Source organism: Drosophila suzukii, chromosome 2R (genome assembly GCF_043229965.1).
Source record: "Drosophila suzukii chromosome 2R, CBGP_Dsuzu_IsoJpt1.0, whole genome shotgun sequence".
NCBI lineage: Eukaryota > Metazoa > Arthropoda > Insecta > Diptera > Drosophilidae > Drosophila > Drosophila suzukii.
This window is the reverse complement of record NC_092081.1, coordinates 20533850-20554793: the sequence shown is the minus strand read 5'-3', so window position 1 is coordinate 20554793 and position 20944 is coordinate 20533850. Positions and strand designations below refer to the sequence as shown.

The following is a 20944-nucleotide window of genomic DNA, read 5'->3' as shown; positions in this document are numbered from 1 at the left end:
TATATATCTTTAAAAGTACTATGATTTTTATTGGTATTGATAAAGAATTATTAACTTTATTGTAAGGATATTGTTGAAGCTAATCACTGTCATTGAAATAATTTATTTAAAAGATTGCAGTGTATCATCCCTATAAAAATCCCATATAATGATTAGGTAGTTTATTACTATCCAACAAATATACCCCAAAAGAGCGAGGGTACCGACACGTTCGAAATTTTGTGGTGCAAGCAAACCTTAGTGCAAAAAGTGGGAAAAGCCGGACCGATGGCGAATAAAAAGCAAACAACAAAATGTGTAAATGTGCAATCAAATGAAAGAAAACCAATAATCGAAAAATGCCAATGCAGCGTACACACACAATGGGGCCAAAAAAAAGTGGTAAGAGCGGATAGCCTGGGAATTATTGGCTCAGGTGGGGGGGTAAAGGTGTAACAGGGGGTTCGGCGGTGGAAAATGCACTAAATAAAACATGAAATTGCAAAAAAATTCGACCATGTGAGCGGCACAAGGATGTCAGGTGAACCCCTTACCCCCTCACATTTCACCCTCTCAATCTTGCTGGCCAAGAATTTGCAGCTATAAATTGTTGTCGCAAAATAAAAGTGGAAAGTGTATAGAAGACTTCCTCCCGAGAATAATTGTGCGCACAATAAATCAACTTGAGCAGCGGCGAACAAAAGGATTTTTTCAATTTGCTAACGAAACAGCAAACAAAAACAAGCACACAAAATAAATGATAATAGCCCCAGAATGGCCAACTATTGTTGGCCAAGTGTTTTTGCGACAGCGAAAGCCGCAAGCCAAAATGTCAAAATGCTAAATATTAATCATCATTATTTCAATCAACATTTATTAACATGGACTTTGCATTAGCACATAATGTATTTTTGACCTTTTGTCATCCAGCTCCAGAGGGTTATATCCTTTGTAGAGCGCCCAACCCCACCCACAACCCACAAGTAGAGACCACATTTTCAATTTTGCCACGAGGGTCAGAGGCAAAAGGAGCCAAGGAAGAGTCACAAAGGCCGGGACCCATTCGTTTGTCTTTGCGGCCTGTCGTGTGTGGCTGTGTGTTTTGGCCCCCTTGGCACTTGTTTGTCAGCTCCGGCCCATCCTCCCCTCCCCAAAAGCCATCCAAACCATCCAACCCAAAAACACCCATCCACCATTCCATTCCAGAGTCATTTCAAACTCGATTTCAGTCATTTGTCTTTTGTCATATTAATAATTCCCTTTTATTATTGCCACCATGATAATAAGCTGTCTGCTATGACCGTTCCACTCGAACATCCCCATCATCCCGAAACATTTTCCATTATCCCCGACTTTTATAATTTCCCATCGCAGCAAAAAGGTGCGCGCTCACCTTTTTTGCGTCGCTCATTAATAATAATATAAGGGAAATGGAAGTGGCTGGGGGATGCGTACCCTTCCTTCCCCAATCGGGAGATGTTCGAGTGCTGCATTGTCCACTGGTACAAAACACTCTGTCCCTTGTTTTACACTGAGAAAAATGATTTTTTTCATTATGCAATCAAGTAATTGCAAGCATTCTTTTTGTAAACAATTAGCTTTTTATCAGCATAATTAGACTGTGCATTTTAAACATACATCAAACATCAAAAGTTTTAAAAAACATGAATCCAATGATTTTCTTACGTATACCTAACCAAACCTGACTAATAAGATGAAAAAAATAGTAAATAGTAGTAATAGTAAAGTTTGGTATTTTTTTGGGGTAAAAAAAAGTGTGACCACTTTAAGACCTTTTTCCAAACTAACCTATTTTGGTATTTAAAATAAAATTGTGGTCTTCCAAAAGTCCCAAAATTTGGTAATGATTCCATTTTTAAGATGAGAGATAGATTAAGTAAAAAAGGGGGGGAAAAAAAAAAGTTGGGCCAACCTACAGTCCTTTTTTCTCTAATCCATTAGCATGGTATACCCATTATAAAGGCATACACATAACACAGCTCATTGAAATTTTGTATTTAGGAGCTTTTTTATCAGGATAACCACTCTACAATCATTAATCAATTATGTAATATCAGATGACTAATTTTTTTCGCAGTGCTCGGCTCTCCACTTGCTCTTAAAGTCATTAATTTTCATCTGTTGTTTCTGCTGTTGCTGTGAGCTGTGTGCATCCCTCTTTTTGCAGGCAAATAATCTTAAGTATTTGCTCGTTGCGGTTCGCTTTGTAATAGATCATTAATAAGGAGTAAAAAATTCCACAAATGCTGGGCAGGCAAAGTAATATTAATGCAGTCAAGTGAGTTATTTACTAATTTGATAGATAACCGCAAAACTTCCGAGCCAAAGGAGCGCTCCGAACTTTTAACGCAACTTTCATTGTTCAAATTTGTGTGTTTGGAGTGTGTGTGGAGTGTGTGTGGGTTTTTTGGTTGTGAGTCGAAGACAAAGGTGTAGAACTTCAAGTTGTCAGCTTGTTAAGGAGAGTTCTAAGCCTTTGCTGGCGAAGACAAAAAGTGCTTGCCGAAAACCTAAACAAAATGCGAAAGTTCAGAGCTCAGAGTTCGGAGTGTGTGTGCTTGTGATTCGATTAGCTTTGGGTTCAGAGCAAGTTGGCTCCATTCAAATCAAAACCAAAAACCACAAAATATCAAGTGCCAGACCAGAAGGAACCTAACTTGATTTGCAATTATTATTGTTTAACAAGAAGCATAAGCCGACACTTATCCCCACTCACATACATACATCATCGTCGTGGCAAGTTGGGCTGTTATTGTTGATGCAAGGAGTCCTCTGAGTAGGGAAAATTTTCAAATACTTGAAAGCCTTCATCTGCATCTCCAGATACAGATTCTGATTCGCATCTAGATCCACACACAATTATTGCGTTGCTCTGTGAGGTTGGGGCACATAAATCCAATGACAGAGCCAGACCAATGTCATCTTATTTTAGGCAAATGATAAATTGACAAATTTATTTGGGTCACAGCCAGGGCACATTCATCATCATTTGCAGGAGGATTTCCACTGGGCCACGGGGAAATTGAAAATTTCTCTCTGTCGTTCGTTTATTATTTTGTTTTTTTTTTTTGGTTATTTCGAAGGGACTCCCACTCATAATGGAGTTGCTGGCCAACAACAACTGACACTTTTGCCTAATGCTAATGCAGTTATAATGAGCTCTAAGCCAATTGGATTGGTTGTCTCTGATTTGGGTTGGTTCGGGCCGGGTTGGTTTGGGTTGGCCAAGTCGAAGTCAAAGTCGGACATTTGCATAATTAAAATTGATGTTCATGCTGCCAGGGCAGACCGTACTTGTGTACTTGCAGTTCCATCGAAGGGCCGTCCGACTTGTCCATTGTTTATTTATAATCCCAGCAACTAGTGCGCTGATTGAGTTGCCCAAGTTGAGGAGCGCATAAATTTGCATTATAGATCGACACACAGGAATCGTAGGACCAAATGAATGAAGGAGGTCCACTGAGGGAAAATGTGGGTTATAGTCGGAAGGAAACACTTGATTTACAGATCAAAACCCCTGAATTCTTAAATGGTTTTGTTTTTTAAAGGACCTAACTTTCCTAATATTCATAGTAAAGACTTTGTAATAATATTAGTTATAAAAATATCACGAAATATATATTTTTTAATATTTAAAGAAAGTAAATAATCACATTTAAAATCAGTTTTATGGAAACATTTTAATGTAAAGAACCAAATAGCTGAATTCGTAACGAATTTTTTATTTTAAAAGGTCCCAACTTTCCTTATATTCATAGAAAAGACTTTTTGATAAGATAGAGTTCATAATACAATTTAAAATCAGTTATATGGATATAATGTTAATCTCGCATATTTCCAAATTATTCCAACAAATTCCTTCTATTATCTGCCATTTCTTACAGTGTAAATATATAGTAGTAGTGGGTCTGTTGTTTTGACCTACTGTTCATCTGCATGCAACATTCGTGCTGCAATTTCTTTTTGCATAATGCAAGAGACTGTTCAACTTGGGCCCAGACGGCAAGGCTGGTTCAATCAGCCCCTCAGTTAAACGGAAACATTGAAATATTCTTTCTTTTTTTTGCTGTTTGTTGAAAAACTCACCTGGTGAAAGTTCCTCGGTGACTGCCTGTATTTGTGAAATTAGCATGAGGCAACTGCCGAGCAGAAGCCATTGTACCCTGCTCATTGTGGCAACACTTTTGCTTCGAGTTGGTCGAGTTCTGTCTTCAAATTGGATCTGAAATGGTTGGGTAAAACATAACAATCAATTAATAATGAGCTTTGAAATAGGAATCGCTTTGATGAGAAAAAGTGCAGTTGACTGCTAAAACAGTTATGATAAAGCCAACCTTTTTGAAAGTATTGAATGTTAACCAGGAAGTTTCGATTACAGTGATTTTTAACTTTAATTTTATACAACTTTCTTTAAAGGGTCGAAATCTCAATGTCATGTTAACTTTTGTCATAAAGTTAAATTTCTATTTTGAAAAATATAGTTTCTTAATATCATGTTAGATTTTATATAATTGAGAACTCTTAACAAGAGACAATGTTCTAGTTAAATATTTGAATATGTTTTTCGAAGAATTTAACTTTATGTTAGCTTTTTCTGACAAATAATAAACCACAACTTTAACAGGAGATTGAGAAATCGGTCGCTAAACACTGAAATTTAATGATACTGGCTAGTTATTTATGGAACTGTTATTAAATTGGATAAAAAACTCAAATGAAATACCTGAACATTGTTCATTGAACAACCCTATTCTCTACGATACAAAACTTCTTTGTTAACTGCAAGAGTGTAATGCTTAGTTCTCGCATTTCTGCTCTGTGTAATTACTCATATAGCAGGTATATAGATACATCTGCGCAATTTGCCATTAAGATTTCCACCATCGACAGGCGGCAGTTCCGACGCACATTATTCACTGGCGCTCGCGCCGCAAAGTATGCAACGTCATGCGGTGTGGCAGTGAGATGACGATGGAAAAGTGGGGGGTCTGGAGCTCCGGAGGTCGGAAAACGGGTGGAAAACTGCGGAAAGGCGCCGCCAAAGGCGAAGGTCTCGATTGGGGGGCGTGCCCCGAGTCCTGTGCCCTCTGCCACACGTCAAACACATTCATCACGAGTGCCAGAGTGACAGATGGCAAATGCGCCTACGGTCTCGTTTGTCCGCCGCTTCTGGCCAGGAATCCTTGATCCTTGGTCCAGTTTGGCCATGACAACGGACGGACAAGGGCAAAAAGGACAAATGGAAATTTTTCCAATTATTGCCGCCGGCAACAGCCGCCTCGGCGCCAAACAAAAAGGAGCATTTAACGCTTTAAAGTGCCACAATGCCCATATTTCATTCATGGCTACGCTCAGGCTCCGAGATTCCCTGGAATCATCAATAACTAATTGCAAAATTTTGACTGACGTCGCCAGTTGATCAAAAACTCATTCTGTCAGCCGCATGTGGACACGAATCCAATAAAGAACGCCAACGCCACGGCAAAAATATATATTTATTCTAAGTAGTGCAATATGTAATGTGGTCACATCTGGGTCTGACATGATTTTGGCATTAAAACGAAAGTCATTTTTCGGGCGGCTTCTGCAAAGGACCTTTCAGCTTTTCGCTCATTTTGAGTTTGTACAATATTTGGTTGGTGAAATTCACTTTTATTTTAGACTGACAGCAGCTGCTGAATAATTACGCATACACAAAGGCTCGTGGACAGGCTAGGGTTAGGTGTACAGTGCGAGACATAAGTTTGGCGGGACTGCTATAAAAATACCAACAAAAGTATTAGGCTTACATATTTTATAGAACCTTCTTTTGAATATGAAAATTTCTAATATTTTAATTACATTTGCAGTTGTTGCGATCTAAAATATGGACTTAAAGAAATTATCATGTATCATTTCTTCAAAAATGTTTAATAAGTTGGAATATTATTAAACTTTCATTGTAAGCATTCACGAGGTTTAAAAATTGTTTACTTAATCCATAAGATACTCATCTTGCTAAAAAAGTTTACCTAACTAAAACGGTATTTCGAAATATTATTTATTTTTAGGTTAACCTCAACCTAGTGTGATTAATATTATCCATATGGATCCAAAAAGAAAGTTATATTTATCCATTTTACGGTGGAATACATTATTCTCCTTATGATTGATTAAATCCAGAGGACTTTCAGCAGCGAAACGGACTGTAAATAGGCACCATATGCTGGCATATGACCCAAGACGCGGCTCAGTGGCTCCCATCAACACTTTCAATTTCAAAAGGAAACTTTTGGGCCACCGACCACACACCCACATACACATGCACAGGGGCGCCAAACAAAAGGGGGGGCGAGTATGAGGTTCTTTTTGGGGGGTGGGGATGGTGGTTTTGGCACTGGCGGATTGGCAAGGTTTTACGAGGTCCTGTTAACCGCGGGTATTTACACTAAGTCTAATGAAATGTTTAACAAGCACTTTGCTCTGCGCAAATCCCAATGACCCATAATATTAGCATAAAATCACTTGGCACACTGGAAAGGGGGGGGTCGAACCTAACCCAACCTACACCGTGCCTAGTCCCCCTAACCCCTAGCCCCTTCATAAATAAGTAGTTTTAAGTGTGTTCGGGTGTACGTAACTACTTGCTAGTCAGCCTGCGTGGCTTGACACGCTCTACGGGAAAATGCGGGCCTCAGCTCGGGAAATTTTCATTTAAATTGCACACTTTAAAAGTTTGCCCAGCAGAAGGGATAAGAGCGGGGAAGGCCCCGAAGAAGGGCTTAACAAAGCACCGACATGGCCTATGGCAGCCTGTATATACATATATATTTTGCCATTACGCTGCATATAAATTTTTATGTTAGTCCATACTTTATTTGTTTCTGGCCTCCGTTTGGTTTTCTGCCTTCTGCACACATTTTCCCCATTCCCCCTTTGGTACTACCAAAAATAAATTACATTAAAATTCTAAGCCATCAGCCGGCGAGCTTTGGAAATTTATTTTTCCACATTATTCGCCGCTTGCCGCAAAACTCTATTTTCTTCGTGGGGTTAAGAGTTGGGATCCGGGCTAAGACCCAGAGAAGTTGTAAAGTATCATTCGAGTCAATTAGTTCATTTGCAGAATTTCATTTCATTTCGGCCCGAGGGAATTTTGATGAGTTTCATTAAGTTTTGAAATAAATTTGAGCCGAAAAGTGGGTGAATGTTACCATGACCACTGGGCGACTGGCTATTATTTTGGGCTTACTTTGTTTATGTGATTACTTTTTTGGGGATTTGATTTATGGGTTTCGAGCTTGATTAAAGGGTTTCTAACGCGACTAAAGCTTGGATTTTATGGCCTAACAGGTAAATCTCCAAGATGAGATCAATTTTAATATTTTTTTTAATTATTTATATTGCTTAATTAACTTAAAAAAAGTGTACATAATATCCTTTGAAAGTAATATATTGAAAGAACTTTTTAGAAATTCTATTTATTTCTGATCGTAAAAATAATAAAAGATAATAAATTTTAAAATATCTAAAATTCAAACAAGAATGATAATCAATTTTAATTGTATCAGCCGTTTAAACCTTTTTATTTGTTTTGATTCTTACTGCTTATAAAATTCGGGATTTTGTGTATTTGTTTTCTTTTCTTCGGTAAATTCAGGACAGCCCACATGAAATCCTTGGCCCAGCTTGCACAGGTATGTCCTTTTCCCCCACACTTGTGTACATACATGTGTTTGTGTACATATACATACACTTCCAAACAATGACATACAGGCAGGATTCTCGATATATTTTTATGGAAATAATAACAAAGTACCACCTTAAGTCACATCACCAACTTACTTTATTAAATAACTGTGTCAATCCCCATAAAAATCTTTGTTAAACCATGTATTCTATTGTTTAGTTCTTGGTTAGGAAGAATAGAAAAAATGTAAACACACTTTTGTATGGTACACACAAACACGCGAAAAGGAACACGAACACGAATAAGCTGATTCTGGGTTTATTTGGGCTAATCAAAGGATTCCAACGTAATCACAACCATGTCTCACTATTTAGATGCCTAAATATTAAGTTTCACTTGAGTTTTGAATATTTTTAAAGGCAAAAACACAGAAAAAATGGCATTAAAATTTACAGACGCTCGAAATTTGCTGACAAACGGAGCAGACAAACTCTCGCTCTCTCTCTCACTGTTTCGCTTCCATTTCGTTTCGTCCTGCGGGAGAGAGGCAGCTGTTCGAGTCCTTTGGCGAAAGGACCTTTTCGGGGGTGAGAGGGTTTTGGCAACTGTCAAAATGACAGCGAGGCCTTTGAAGAGCGCAGGCGCTTGTTTCGCTTTGTTTCCAAATCGTTTCAAGGAACATATCCTGGGATTTCAGAAGGGATGGTTGGTCCTGCCTCTTTCTCATTTTATTTCTCTAGAGAAACAGAGAGAGAGAGAGCCGACAATTACCTGGAGAATTGGCATTAGCCCATTTTCGTTGCGTTATAAATTGCGTTTGTCACTTTGGAGCATTCTCAGACTTTGGGATCCCAACATACACGCATATCTAAGGGTGTGATTTTACATTTACCCCCCGAATCACCCACCTGATTTTACCATCAAAACCCCCCCATCCCATGCAATTACATTTAACTTTCCTTGAGCAGCCTGCTGGCTCGGAATTAATTTTCGATTTTATTGTCAGTTAGTCAAACCCACTTGCTTAGCTGTCGCTGCGACTGACTCTGATTTAATTGAAACTGCATGAATATGCAATTTCGGGCTATAAATTGAAATCTCGATTTCTCTTTCCCCCCTTTTTTTTATAGCCTTTTGGAATTTTCACTTTTAATGGCTCTCAGTTGGCTCCTTGGCAGTTTTCATCACACACACAACCCACATTTGTATAAGTTATAGAACAGACTGGAGGCCAATGTGAACACCTGTACGTACATATATTGAAAAATTCAACCCAGAAAGCTGAGGAAATTGAAGGATGTGGGAGAAACTGGTGAACTGCATCAAGGGTAATGGTGGGGCCCAGAAGACAAGCTGCCAGGTTGTCCAACTGGCCGATCTGATGAAGCAGGTTCCTCCGAACCAGCTGAAGATGTTCCAAATGTTTGCCAAGAAGCACGAGGAGTACAAGGAGTAAGTTAGGGGTTACACAAACGGGAGGGGTTACCAGGGTCACCAGATGGGGAAATCATGGAACGTCAGTTAAGTAGATAAATTTTAAGAATATGCTTGAATATGCTTGATTTTTGGCAAACTTATAAGTTCACTTTTTATAAAATACCAGTTTATCATTGTTTAATCAAATTGCACTTTTTGTATGGTTAAACCATCCTCCTCCGAATAATTTACGGTTCTTATGTTCATGTGTTGGGGTTTTTAAGACAAAGAAAAGGATATAGAACTGCGAATTCTTCAGGAGTTCTCTATCCTAAAGAGAAAATTAGATACAAGGATTATAAACAGGGACTAGTGTTTTTCTTATTTCTAAGCGAGATATTAGCTGTGATAGAATCATTCTGTTGATCCATGTAGGGCTTAGATCAATAATTGATGATCCTACATATCTTCCCCAGTCGTGTTCGCAAATACCCAGAATCGATGCCACCAATCGACTGGGAGTACTACCGCCAGAATGTTCGCGAAGAGTTTGTGGAATGGGTGAAGGGTTACGAGACCAAGTATGATAAACTTCACTCCGTCTTTGAGAATCGACATGCTATGGTGGATCACAAGCGCTACTTTGAAAAAGTAGATGAGGAAGCAGAAGCGGTGAAGAAGGCTATAGCAGATTATAAGGCTGAATCGAATGAAAGAATCAAAAAGCTTACGGAAAATCTAGAGTGCTTAAAGGCCATGCAGCCGTACGAGCAAATGACCATGGAAGAATTTTGCTTTGCCCGTCCTCATTTGGCACCCGATTTCATTAACAAGCCCACTTTCTGGCCCCACACTCCCGAAGAGCAAATTCCAGGTCCTTCTGATCCAGAGGCAGCAGCAGCTTTGCATCATGATCAGGAACCGGAACCGCCAAAGAAACCATCCCCGGAGAAACCACCAGAAAAGGCTTCCGAAGATCCTAAGACTGCAGCAGCTGTGGCTCCAAAGAAACCCTCGGAGCCAGTTGTAGACACCACTCAATTGGCTGAAAAGGCTAGTGGAATGGCCAAAGAATTGGTGGCCAAAGCCATAGTGCTGTTCAACAGTCTCAAGGAGAAACTGTCGGGCATGGCGAAGAACGTTCAGAAGAAAGCCGAAGCCGCTAAGGCAGCCCGTGCCGAAGCTTCTGGCAAGTCGGTAACTCCCACATCCACATCAACATCCCCATCCACACCCACAAAGTCACTTGACAGTATTAAAGAACGCGAATCCGGCCCAAATATATGTAACCAGACCATATTACGCAGCGAAGAGGAAGAAGCCAATCCGGAGGTAAAGGCCAGACATGCTAACCTATCCATTGAGGCAGATCCCTGCGATGCCCAGGAAGAAAGAACCAGGGAGATAGCCAGGGCTCTAGAAAGAAAGCGTCAATTAAGGGAGGCAGAAGAACACAGGGAATACCAGAAGAGCAGGCAAGTCTGCGAACCCAAAGAAGAAGGGCCAATCTGCGAGCCTGATCCTTGTAAACCTAAAGAGGAGGCCATCTGCGAACCCGATCCTTGTAAGCCAAAGGAAGAGGAACTCATCTGTGAGCCTGATCCTTGCAAGCCCAAAGAGGAAGAATCCGTCTGCAAACCAGATCCTTGCAAGCCAAAGGACGAAGAAGGTGCCTGCGAAGAAGAGGAAGATCCCTGCAAGGAAAAACCCAATGAGGAAAAAGACTGCAAGTTTGATAAGGACAACGAAGGTAATTTAGAGAAATCCCAGGAGCAGGAGCAGGTCTTTATCAACATAGCCAAGTGCAGCGAAGATTTGGCCAAGAAGGAAGAAGAAAAGAAATCAGGCGAACCAGGTAAACCCAAGGAAAAGGCCTCGCTGACAGAGATAACTCTGGGTTCCGATGAAAAACCCATATTGGGCATGCAGCTAACAGATTCGAAGGCTGCTAAAAAGGATCAGAGAGCTAGAATTGATGGCGCAGACGAAGTGGGTCCTGTCTATACAGATCCCAAACAACTTGCAGAATTGCTAGCCAATGAGAAAGAAAAGAAAGAACTTAAGGAAAAAGAGGTGCCTGTTATAATTGAAGATGCTATTAAACCCGAAGACGATAAGCCAGTAACCATCTATCCCAAGCTGGAGATATCAGCTAAGCCCAAGACCGAAGATGTAGATGAGGCTAAGAAGTCTCCCAAGGATATGGCCAAGCAGGTGTTCAGCATGGCCTCGGGAGCTGCTTCTCTACTAACAGAAGCCACAAATACCCTAGAAGACTTGAAGAAGAAGAAGGAGGAACGTCTTGAGGCCCTGGAACAGGCCTATACTTCGGCTCAAAGACAGGCCCAAGGAGCCTTGGCCGAGGCCTCAAAAGCCGTGGAGGCAGCCAACAAATTGGCCCAGAGATCTGCCGAAAAAACCGGCGAAGTGAGCAGCCGCGACAAGGAGGCCTTGGAGATGGCCGAAAAGCATGCTATTTTGGCCAAAATGATGGCCAGTCGTGCCGTGGCCCTAAAAGACGAGATCGCCCGTGTTCTCAACGATCTAAAAAAGAAACAGTAATCCTTACTTCACAGATTTCTAAATAATTTTGTACCACATTTTGTTTGTTGTATTTTCGTATTAAATTTTCTGTTTTATTTTTTTTCCCCGTTCAAAGTTTCGCTTTCATTTGACTTCGAGCCGTTACGTTTGTTTTTATGCAAATGTTTTTAGCCAGCTTTGCTGACCAAAAGTTGAGCGCCGGGCAATAAATTTTTTTCTTTTCCACCAGCTTCGGTTTGCTGCTGAAAAGTTTTCTATTTGGAATTAGCCGGCGAAATGTGTGTGAGGCGCTCGTAGATTGCATAATTATGCTAATTTTGTTGTTTTTCCACCCGCCACTTGGCAAGTCGAAAAGGGTATATGCTGTGTGGAAATGGAGAGAGGACATGACAGAATTATTAAACATGTTTTTAAACTTGTTTACGATGCGCTATTCACTCAAATGAATTTTACTAACATTGCTGATTTTATATCAATATATCATGTATACAAATACAATAAATCGACAGTTTTATTTTTAAAAACCCATAAATCTAAATATGACGCAAAATAGATAAACAACTTTTTAAAATGCGGTTAGGTTTATTTTGGTGCTCTCTATTAATTCACTCAATTAACTTTTATCGTTGCATTTTATTAATACAGGAATAAAAACATAAAGTATCAGCGAATCCTGTAGGTGGCATTGTTCTGAAGAATTCGCGGTTTTCTATATTTTTATCTTGGGTTTCCAAAAACAGAGAATGAGCAAATAATCTTCGGAAGTAAATCTCAAACCCATGTGGAAAAGATTATTTTAATTTTGATTGCGATAAGTACAGTCCGTGCCATAAGTAAATATTGTTATCCATCCATATTTTCCCTATTATCACAAGACTAGATCCATTCAAGTACTGCTATTAAATACCCACTAAAATGTTGTAATATCGCATTCCGTTTCCAATTCACCTGCTTAAAATAGGGTAAAAAGCAGTCAAGCCAGTCCACTTTATGGCTCCTCTACTTTTTGTTTGGCATTCAAAGCAGCCTTTCGTAAAGTGTTGCCTACATTTTGGCGCACCGTTTTCGCAATCAAACACATTTGCATAATTAGCTGGTCCTGTGAGTGCGTGTGTGTTAATGTTGGTGCGTGTTTAATTCCAGTTTGATAGTTTGTTATAAGCTTTAAGCTGAAACATTCCTTTTGTTCGCCCAGAACAATGGGTCGGTCTGCTTTTTGGCGGACAATGTAAACATTGCGCTGAAATCCGGCTTTAATTTATGTGTATTCATCGGCGTACACGTCCATATAAATTTCTATATATATATTTGTTAACTTAAGCGGCGTTAAACAAGCCGTATAAATTCAATTTGAAAGCGCTTTGTCTGCCGCTCTTTGTGAGTTCTCATTGTATCCACCTTATCGCTTAATCGATTGCGTAGGTGACAAAAACATTTTGCAGAGTGCGAAGGGATATTCGGGGTTTTGGGGGTCTAATGTACCTTTTGGGACACCTTTTCTGGCCCCTGGCGGAATTTGCATATTTATTTGGATTTTCAAACTGATTTTAAGCCCCTGGTAAGGTTAGTCGATTAAGCTGAAAAGGATTATTCATGAGCTACAAAGTGCCGGGCAAGGCTTAAAGTCAAAGCCAAAGCCAGATTCGATGGAATTGGCCATTTGGCAGGGTCTGGACATTTTCCCCACCACTTTTCGCCCGCCAACTAAACTTTTGCTGACTAGTCTCATGTGCTCGCTGACAATTTCCCGCTGTTTCTTGTTGCGGAAATATAAAATATTGCGTTTATGTTTATTGTTTTCTGTCTCTGGCAATTCTCAATCGAAATAGATTCTTTTGGCAACCGGATTGGCTTGCGAGTTCAACTGGCAGTGACCCAAACATAATTACAAATCCTCGCGCTCCAAACGCGATTTTACCCAGTCGGCCAATAACTTTTCCTTACGGGCATTACGAGTGTTTTTATGGCCCCCTTTGTTTTTGGTTTTATTTTTTGTTGAGGTATGTGCAGCTGATTAACGGTTGGCTTTTATGGTTAGCTCAGTTTTTAATAGCCCGGCCAGGAATGCGCACAAAAGGCCCTAATTAGCGGCATTTAACTAAGCCTCATGTTTGGCGACGTGATCCTGATTATTACAGCAACAACAACGTCCCAGGCGCCATAAAGGACCCGACTCCACCTGAGTGCCCGCGACCCGGGGACATTGAAAATGTAAATTTTCCGCTCGCTCGCAGCGGGAAGCCATATAGCTGGCGAGCTTGATTAGTGAATGCCACCGACTTCGCCGCTCCGACTCTCCGGCATCCCGTAGACCCGTAGACCCGTATCCCTATCCCTAGCCGTATCCGTGTCCTGGTTTCGGCGCGTGTCCCTCCACAAACACTGGCAAAGGCACCAGCTCTCTCGTACCCCCACTTAACGACGTAGTTAGCGTTAGTTAACGTATGTACGTGATATCGTTAAACTTGGTCTAACGTTACCAGACCGGCATCGCATAATAAGTGTCTTATTAGTTATGCCGGTGTACAGTTAGCAAAATGTTAGTTGCCTAAATTATACTATAGAAAGTACATAGAGAGGTTTTCTTGAAACAAAATAAAATAAACGGATTTTTTTTAAATTTTTAAACAAGTACTTATCTAATATATAAATATATATATTTAAGTATATGAGACTAGATTGACTTTTCTAGTATATATAACACTAGTTGATAGCTTCCTATGCTAAAGTCATAGCACGTTGCTCTGCCTATTCTCTGCCGCCACACGAACAGTATGCACAGTAATTAAAGAACAATTAATAGATTTCGCATGGGATATATTTATAAATAAAACCTAATCCGACTTAAAAATGTTTCTTTTCATATTATACAAAAATTTCTGATAACTCTGGATAGGAAGAAAACAATTGATAAGATATGATAATCATTTAGATGGTATTTAGTACCCATCTTTTTCCATTTCGGAGAGCTTAAAATACTGCTCTTAGCCAGAGTAATTTTAGGCGTTATGTCGATCTTTTCTCCATTTTTGTAAATAATTTTTTAAGAGAAAAATATGATAGTTAATAAATCTACCATGTGAATTTTAAATTTATCCCTTTGTGTTCCTTATTTCTATTTAAGAATAATGATGACCAACCTTTAAAAATTATTAAACGGAAATGCATTCCGTTAGTAAACCTAATTTTTTCCCCAGTGTAGCTGAGGGATCCTGGGCAGGCAACCTGAAGCCAAAGGCAAACCCAGTTTTGGGACACGCACCACTAAACTGGGGGACACTTTCCATGGCCAGGGGCAAGCCGAAACTTGGTCTCCCGACTGGCGTCTCATCAATGGCCAAATTCTGTTTGCTTGGCTCAACTGTTGCCCTGAATTTCAATTTGTTGTTTTGGCCCCCACGTGTGTGCGCACTGATATGTGTGTTCGGCACAAGAATATTCCCCATTCCCGCAATTCGCTTCAATTAGCCAATTGCTCATGGTCCTCCTTGTACGGCTGCTGCCAATTGGCAGGGCATTGATGGGTTTTAATTAATTCAAGGCAAATACTGAGGCCAGCCGAGGCAGTTGTAAAGTTTTCGGGGCGCGATGAATTCTTACGCAAGCAGGTCCTAAAATAACAAACAACCTGCAAATCTATTTCCAAGATAAAATTACCGCTCTTTCTGCGGGGGTTGGGGGAAAAGAAAATTAAATTCCAAACAGCCGGTGGGCCTCTTTTGGTGGGTGGGGTGCAAATATATATATATTCAGCCACCCTGAAACGTTGGTGCTGTCCAGGTAATCGCCAGCGTGTAGTATTTGCTCTTGGCGCAGCTTGTTTATTTTTTAATTTCCTTCCAATTAAGCAACAAACAAGATACCGAAAACGAAAACGAAACTGAGACTCGCTCCCAGTCCGCCACAGTGACTGCGATAAAAAAGCGCACGAATCAGCAACAAAAAAGGAAGAAAGGAAGGCACCAGAGGAATTAAATCAATTCGCAAGACCTTGCTCGAAAATTCATTAAAAAAGCTGAAGCAGGACAGTTCTATTTGTGGTGGTTTTTCATACTCTGCAGAGGGTATTATAAACTTGGTTAGAGGTGTAAAAGACCTAAAAAAAGAGGCAAGCTTTCCCAAACCCTTTGGGTTGTACTACTTTATTGACATTTTTTATTGATATCATTTTGGTCTCTTCTTAATTCCTAAGATCTGTAAGGGTATTCAAATTCCGTCTCAGTAAAGAAAGCTTCCGTTCTTGGTTTTTGTGTAATTTAGTAATGCCATTTTATCAGATAAAATTCAAAGTGATGGAAGTTTTATCTTACAGTAAAACTGGACTCTTGGTATTAAAAGATGGCTAATAGCCGAATATATATACGTACCTATTTATTATATATATACTTAAATAGATCTTATTACTACCTTAAAGATCTTAAGGCCTTTCATATCCATTATAGTTATTAGCATTTTTTATCTTTAAAATGTATACAACCTTGAGATAAATGGGATTACCTTTGCTTACCAGTTGTTTATTTAGTTTTCTAAAAATAGGCAAGGTTGGCGTTACAAACTTGGAAGGGAATATATTAGTTGGCCATGATGTGCGTAAAATGAAGGTACGTTCTACGTATGAAGGTAAAACCCTCGTCACGCACACATATTCGACTCTGAAACGGACTGAAAGTTGTCCCCTTGCATGCAATTACCTATGCAAAACATGTGCGCATTAATGAGGAATGTGAAATAGGCCCCGCATCTCTTTTCAGCACGTACACATCCAGCGTTTTCTTGGAGCAATTAGGTCCTGTGCCGAAAGACCCGAATATGCTTTCTTTTTCGGCACTAATTAGGCATATGTAAACGAGTCCTGCTGGCCAGCACTTAGTTCTGGCTAATAAAGGTGGCCCATAAAGGTGGCTCAAAAGCTAGGTCACGAGCAACTTGGGTTTCATAAGAAAATATATCAAGATATCAAATGAATTTGTAGATCCTTTTAAAGCAGATTTAATGTTATATAAACACAAGGGAGCTTTAAATGCTCACCCTTTAAGATGGTTGATTTCAAAGAGCACTATTAGATGCGCACTAGTCTCAAAGTTTTCCTAACTATTACTTATACGATACATAGTCTGTTATAATATTACAAATTGTTTTTACTTATAATTCTATTTTTCTTTAAACTAAGGTTTCGCTTACACATGTAGGTGATTAGAATGAATTTTAGACAGAGGGCAACATTACGTATGAGTAATAAACTGCCCAAAGGAACATACTTATTTGGAAAATATTTAAATACTTATTTTTTTGAATTGGAAATAGATGATATTAGGTTCCTGCTTTCTTTTTAAAATGCTATTGATATTCATTGAGTGACCTGAATTTTATTTTATTGAAGCTTACAACCATTCTGACACCACAGAATACATGTTTCAAATACGTGCTTAACACCATACTGACTACCAGTTAACCCAAAAGGGACGTCAAATGGATAATATAGAACAAGTGACACAGCACATGAAGGACACTGAATTTACGTTCACAGAGATCGGGATCCCTTGGATCCCTCGTCAAGTTCTAAACAAAGATGCATCACTTGCAGGCCATCTGGTAAAGAAACTGGATGATCGATCGGGTTGGGCGTCCTGTCATGCAGTCTTTGAGCAAATACGGAGGCACTCCGTGCTGGGCCAGCATTCCGGTGCCATGGGTGTCCAGGTGGACCCAGTCGGAGCAGGGAACGAGTTCGAAAAGGATGGCAGCGGCCAGGCAGGATGACGCATGTCCTCTTCCCGTGGAGCAGATGTCGTAGGATGACAGAGGGGCAACTAGATTGCGGAAGTACTTCCACAGGGGCATGCGCCACAGCCGATCACCCGTGAGAGCTCCGGCCTTCTGGAAGTTCTTCCAGAGGAAAGAGTTATTGGTCCACAAGCCGGTGGCCGAGGCACCTAGTCCTTTGCGAATACCACTGGCCATCGAGCCCACTTCCACCACCAACTTGGGCTTGAATGTCGACTGGGCGTAGAGCAGGGGATCGGCCAGCAAGACTGTTCCGGCCAGGGAGACGTCCTTGATCCTCATGGTCTTGCCGTTGAGAAGGGTGACCACATCTCCCGGCTTGGTGGCCATTCCCGAGGGCATGTTCTCACACAGGGGCAGTACAGCGGATACATTTATGGGCAGGGATAGAGCAGCTGCTGCCCGAATGGCAGCCACACAGACTGCTGCACCGGAAACTGCTCCCCGGTACTCATCCATTCCCTTCTTCGGATGCAGACACAATCCACCACTGTTGAAGGTCAGTCCCTTGCCGAGCATCAGGATGGGCCGCTCCTCCGGCGAAGTGCCACAATAGCTGACCTCCAGGATGATGGGAGGTTCGCACGAGCCCTTCGCCACCATGAGAAAGGAGTTGAGGTTCTGGCTCTCGATCCAATCCATGGATCGCACCTCAACTGAAACTCCACAGGGACACAGGGCATCCACGGTGGCCTGGGCGAAAATGGAGGGGGTCATTTGGTTGGCGGGTGTGTCTGCCAGACGACGGGCCAAGTTCTGGGATTCCGCTTTGAAGAGGCCTCTTGTCCAGGCATCCTGATCCGTGGATCCATAGAGCTCCAGCTTGGGAATGGCCAGACGGTTCTTCTTGCGCTTGTTCACATTGTAACGCCATACGGCCATGGCAGCTCCTTCGGCAGCCTGTTCCGGATATTCCATTCCATCCACATGGCAAGTGGTGCATCCCTGCATCTGGAGGGCCCTGGCCCCGACGGCAGAACAAACCCTTACATTCTCCATGCCCTCGTCGATGACCTCTTCGGCATTGTAGCCAGCACCTTCTTTGCCCAGACCAACAACCGCCACGGCCCAGTATTCCTTGTCTATATTCTGGTAGAGTCGACCCACTCCGAGTTCCCCGTTGAGTCCAGATTCCTTGATTAGTTCCGTGATCTTGCCGCTCACACGGTCATCGAACTTCTCGCCACCTGGGGTGAGCTTTAGACCCTTGTCACCATCCTTGGCATACAGGCCAACCACGACTCCTTGAAGGTTGCAGGTGTTGCAGCCACCATCCTCGCTTTTGCACCTCACCTGGGGGTTGTTAAATAATGTTGCAAATATTTATTAGTATTTTTTTTAATATTCGGAACAAATTACTCTTGAATCGAACAAGAGAGTGAAGCACATGGCGCTGAGAGAGAGATAGCAATATCAGAAACTCTCCGAAAGAGAGAAAAGAGCAAGAATCAAGATGGCGATTGATCTCAATGAAGGCGAGACAGCAATATCTGAAACTCTCCGAAAGAGAAAAAAGAGAGCAAAAAGGAAGATGGAGATTGATATGTCAAAGTGACAGTCAAGCAGATAAATTATTTGATCATTTCAAGAACGTTGATAGTGTAAAGAACATCTCACCTGCTGCAAGCCTGGTCCTCTGGCAAAAACGAGTGCCCTTTGGCACCTGAATAACCCGGAAGTGGAACGGCGTAAGCAGGAGATAACATGCGATCGAGTCATTTTGTGCAGCAATTTGAATAAACTTCGCTGGGAATTTTCACCGACTACAGAGAGTTTCTGAGCACTTTATAACAATTTAGTAACGCGACCGAGTGGGTGTATCAGTTAACCAGATCAACTGCTAAATACTGGACTGAAAAATATAATACAAAAATCGTGTTTTTATTAAAAAAACAAAGGTAGTGTTAGCTCCGTTGAGCTGGAATCGAGAAACTGAACTGACCCAAAACAATTGACCAGATGACATGTTGTACATTTTGATCGACAGTTTACTAGGATCACAAATATTTTATTGTATAAAACTATGCAAACGACTCTTAACAAATCGTAATGTATAAGACCTTCAGAGCTGCCATCAAAGGAATTTATTTACCCACAATTCCCACGAACAACCTGGCCGCACTTGAAACTTTATGTGATGATTAAATTTGCAATTATCTGCAACAACAAGTGCATTTCTGCAGGCGACATAATGAAAAAGCGAATTGCAGAAGGGGGTAAGTGCGTATATAAAAAAAAATTGCAACCAAGCCGCAGACGAAACACGTAAAAGCAATAAAGCAATAAATTGCCCAATTTGAAGCACTATTGTAGCCAATAATTTGCACAGCCACTTGGCCGGTTTTCTGCTGCAGAAACCCTTCTGCCAACCAGCCCAAAATACCACCACTGCCACCCACCTCTCGAAAACCCTGCCCCTCACCACCCACCGCATATAATTTTCAACAAAAATATTCACATTTGTCAATGTCGCGTGATTGATGTGGTCGAACGCATTTCCGCCGAGCCGAGTGGGCCAGCCAACGTGCTGATGGGCCAAATAAAAAACAGTCATCGCACAGTCACAGAGGCTCAAATACACGGAAAAAAATTTGGATCTTTAAATTGGTTATTAACTACAGATACCCCAAAAATATTACTTCTTACTCCTATAAAAATTGGGAACAAAAATATAATAGAAATAGAATAAAAAATGTCCTCTCACATTTTCGAGATTAAACGTTCTTGAAATCAAGACGAAAGTACTCTTGAAATTGTTTTTCGGGATAAAGCGACCTTGAAAAAGAGATGAGAGCAGTCTTTTGTAGAGAAGAGAAAAAACTTAATATCGATTTTAAGAATTTAAAAAACTGTTTTCAAAAATATGAAACAAAATTTTTAAAATGGTGAGTAACATAAAAAGAGTCTTATGATATATCTGGGCAATATTAAAATATCAATATTTAAATATATTATTTCTGTCACAAAAGGTTTGGGAATTATAATGAAGAATGCTAATTTAGGATAGAGATTCGCGGTGTATTCATGAATATTTGAAAAGATATTTATTTTATTATATTTATATATTTGTTAAATATAGTTCAAAACCCTTAGAAACTTACAAGACCAAATGTATTCTTCAGATGTAGGTAATTAATCAAATATTCATTTGTAAAAACTTGGTTACTCTTTTTTCGCTCAGTGCTCGCACAGACACATACACACATGATTACACTGGCAAGTAGGCGGCGCATAAAAACAAGCAAAAACATTCATTTTTTGTATACAAATGAGTGTGCAAGGCGGATGTTGAGGCCAGGGACATGGCCATTGCCATGGTTATATGTAGCTATGGCGGTGAATCTGGACCTGGATCTGAATCTGGGCTGTGGGTCTTGCCATTGGAATGGGCGTGTTGGCGACATTACGCGATTTCACGCATGATTTCAAATTAATGACAGCCGAGGGAGCCGAGTACACCTTTAAGTCAGCATTGGGGGAGCGAAATTTAAAATGTCCACCCGCACAGGATGTTTAATTTCCTAAATGCAT

The 20944-nt window shown here is 40.7% G+C and overlaps 3 protein-coding genes across 3 annotated transcripts in view; 1 reads left to right on the top strand and 2 right to left on the bottom strand.

Moving 5' to 3' along the window:
- Sema2a (Semaphorin 2a) overlaps positions 1-4222 on the bottom strand; it is a 36096-nt gene extending 31874 nt beyond the window's left edge. Inside the window, exon 1 of the mRNA XM_017074642.4 lies at positions 4087-4222. Coding sequence (XP_016930131.1) covers positions 4087-4171 — 85 coding nt within the window. The 5' untranslated portion in view covers positions 4172-4222. The remainder of the gene's footprint in view (positions 1-4086) is intronic.
- A 4612-nt stretch (positions 4223-8834) lies between these two features.
- Positions 8835-11737, top strand: knon (knotted onions). The gene is made up of 2 exons (XM_017072492.4): positions 8835-9121; positions 9562-11737. Exons 1-2 carry the CDS (start codon positions 8967-8969, stop codon positions 11645-11647), a joined length of 2241 nt encoding a protein of 746 aa, XP_016927981.2. The 5' UTR covers positions 8835-8966; the 3' UTR covers positions 11648-11737.
- Positions 11738-16983: 5246 nt separating this feature from the next.
- S-Lap8 (Sperm-Leucylaminopeptidase 8) lies at positions 16984-19331 on the bottom strand. The gene is made up of 2 exons (XM_017072425.4): positions 19031-19331; positions 16984-18706 (listed from the first exon to the last, which is right to left on the bottom strand). The coding sequence occupies exons 1-2, from the start codon at positions 19130-19132 to the stop codon at positions 17204-17206; spliced, it is 1605 nt and encodes a 534-aa protein (XP_016927914.1). The 5' UTR covers positions 19133-19331; the 3' UTR covers positions 16984-17203.
- Positions 19332-20944: the final 1613 nt, after the last annotated feature.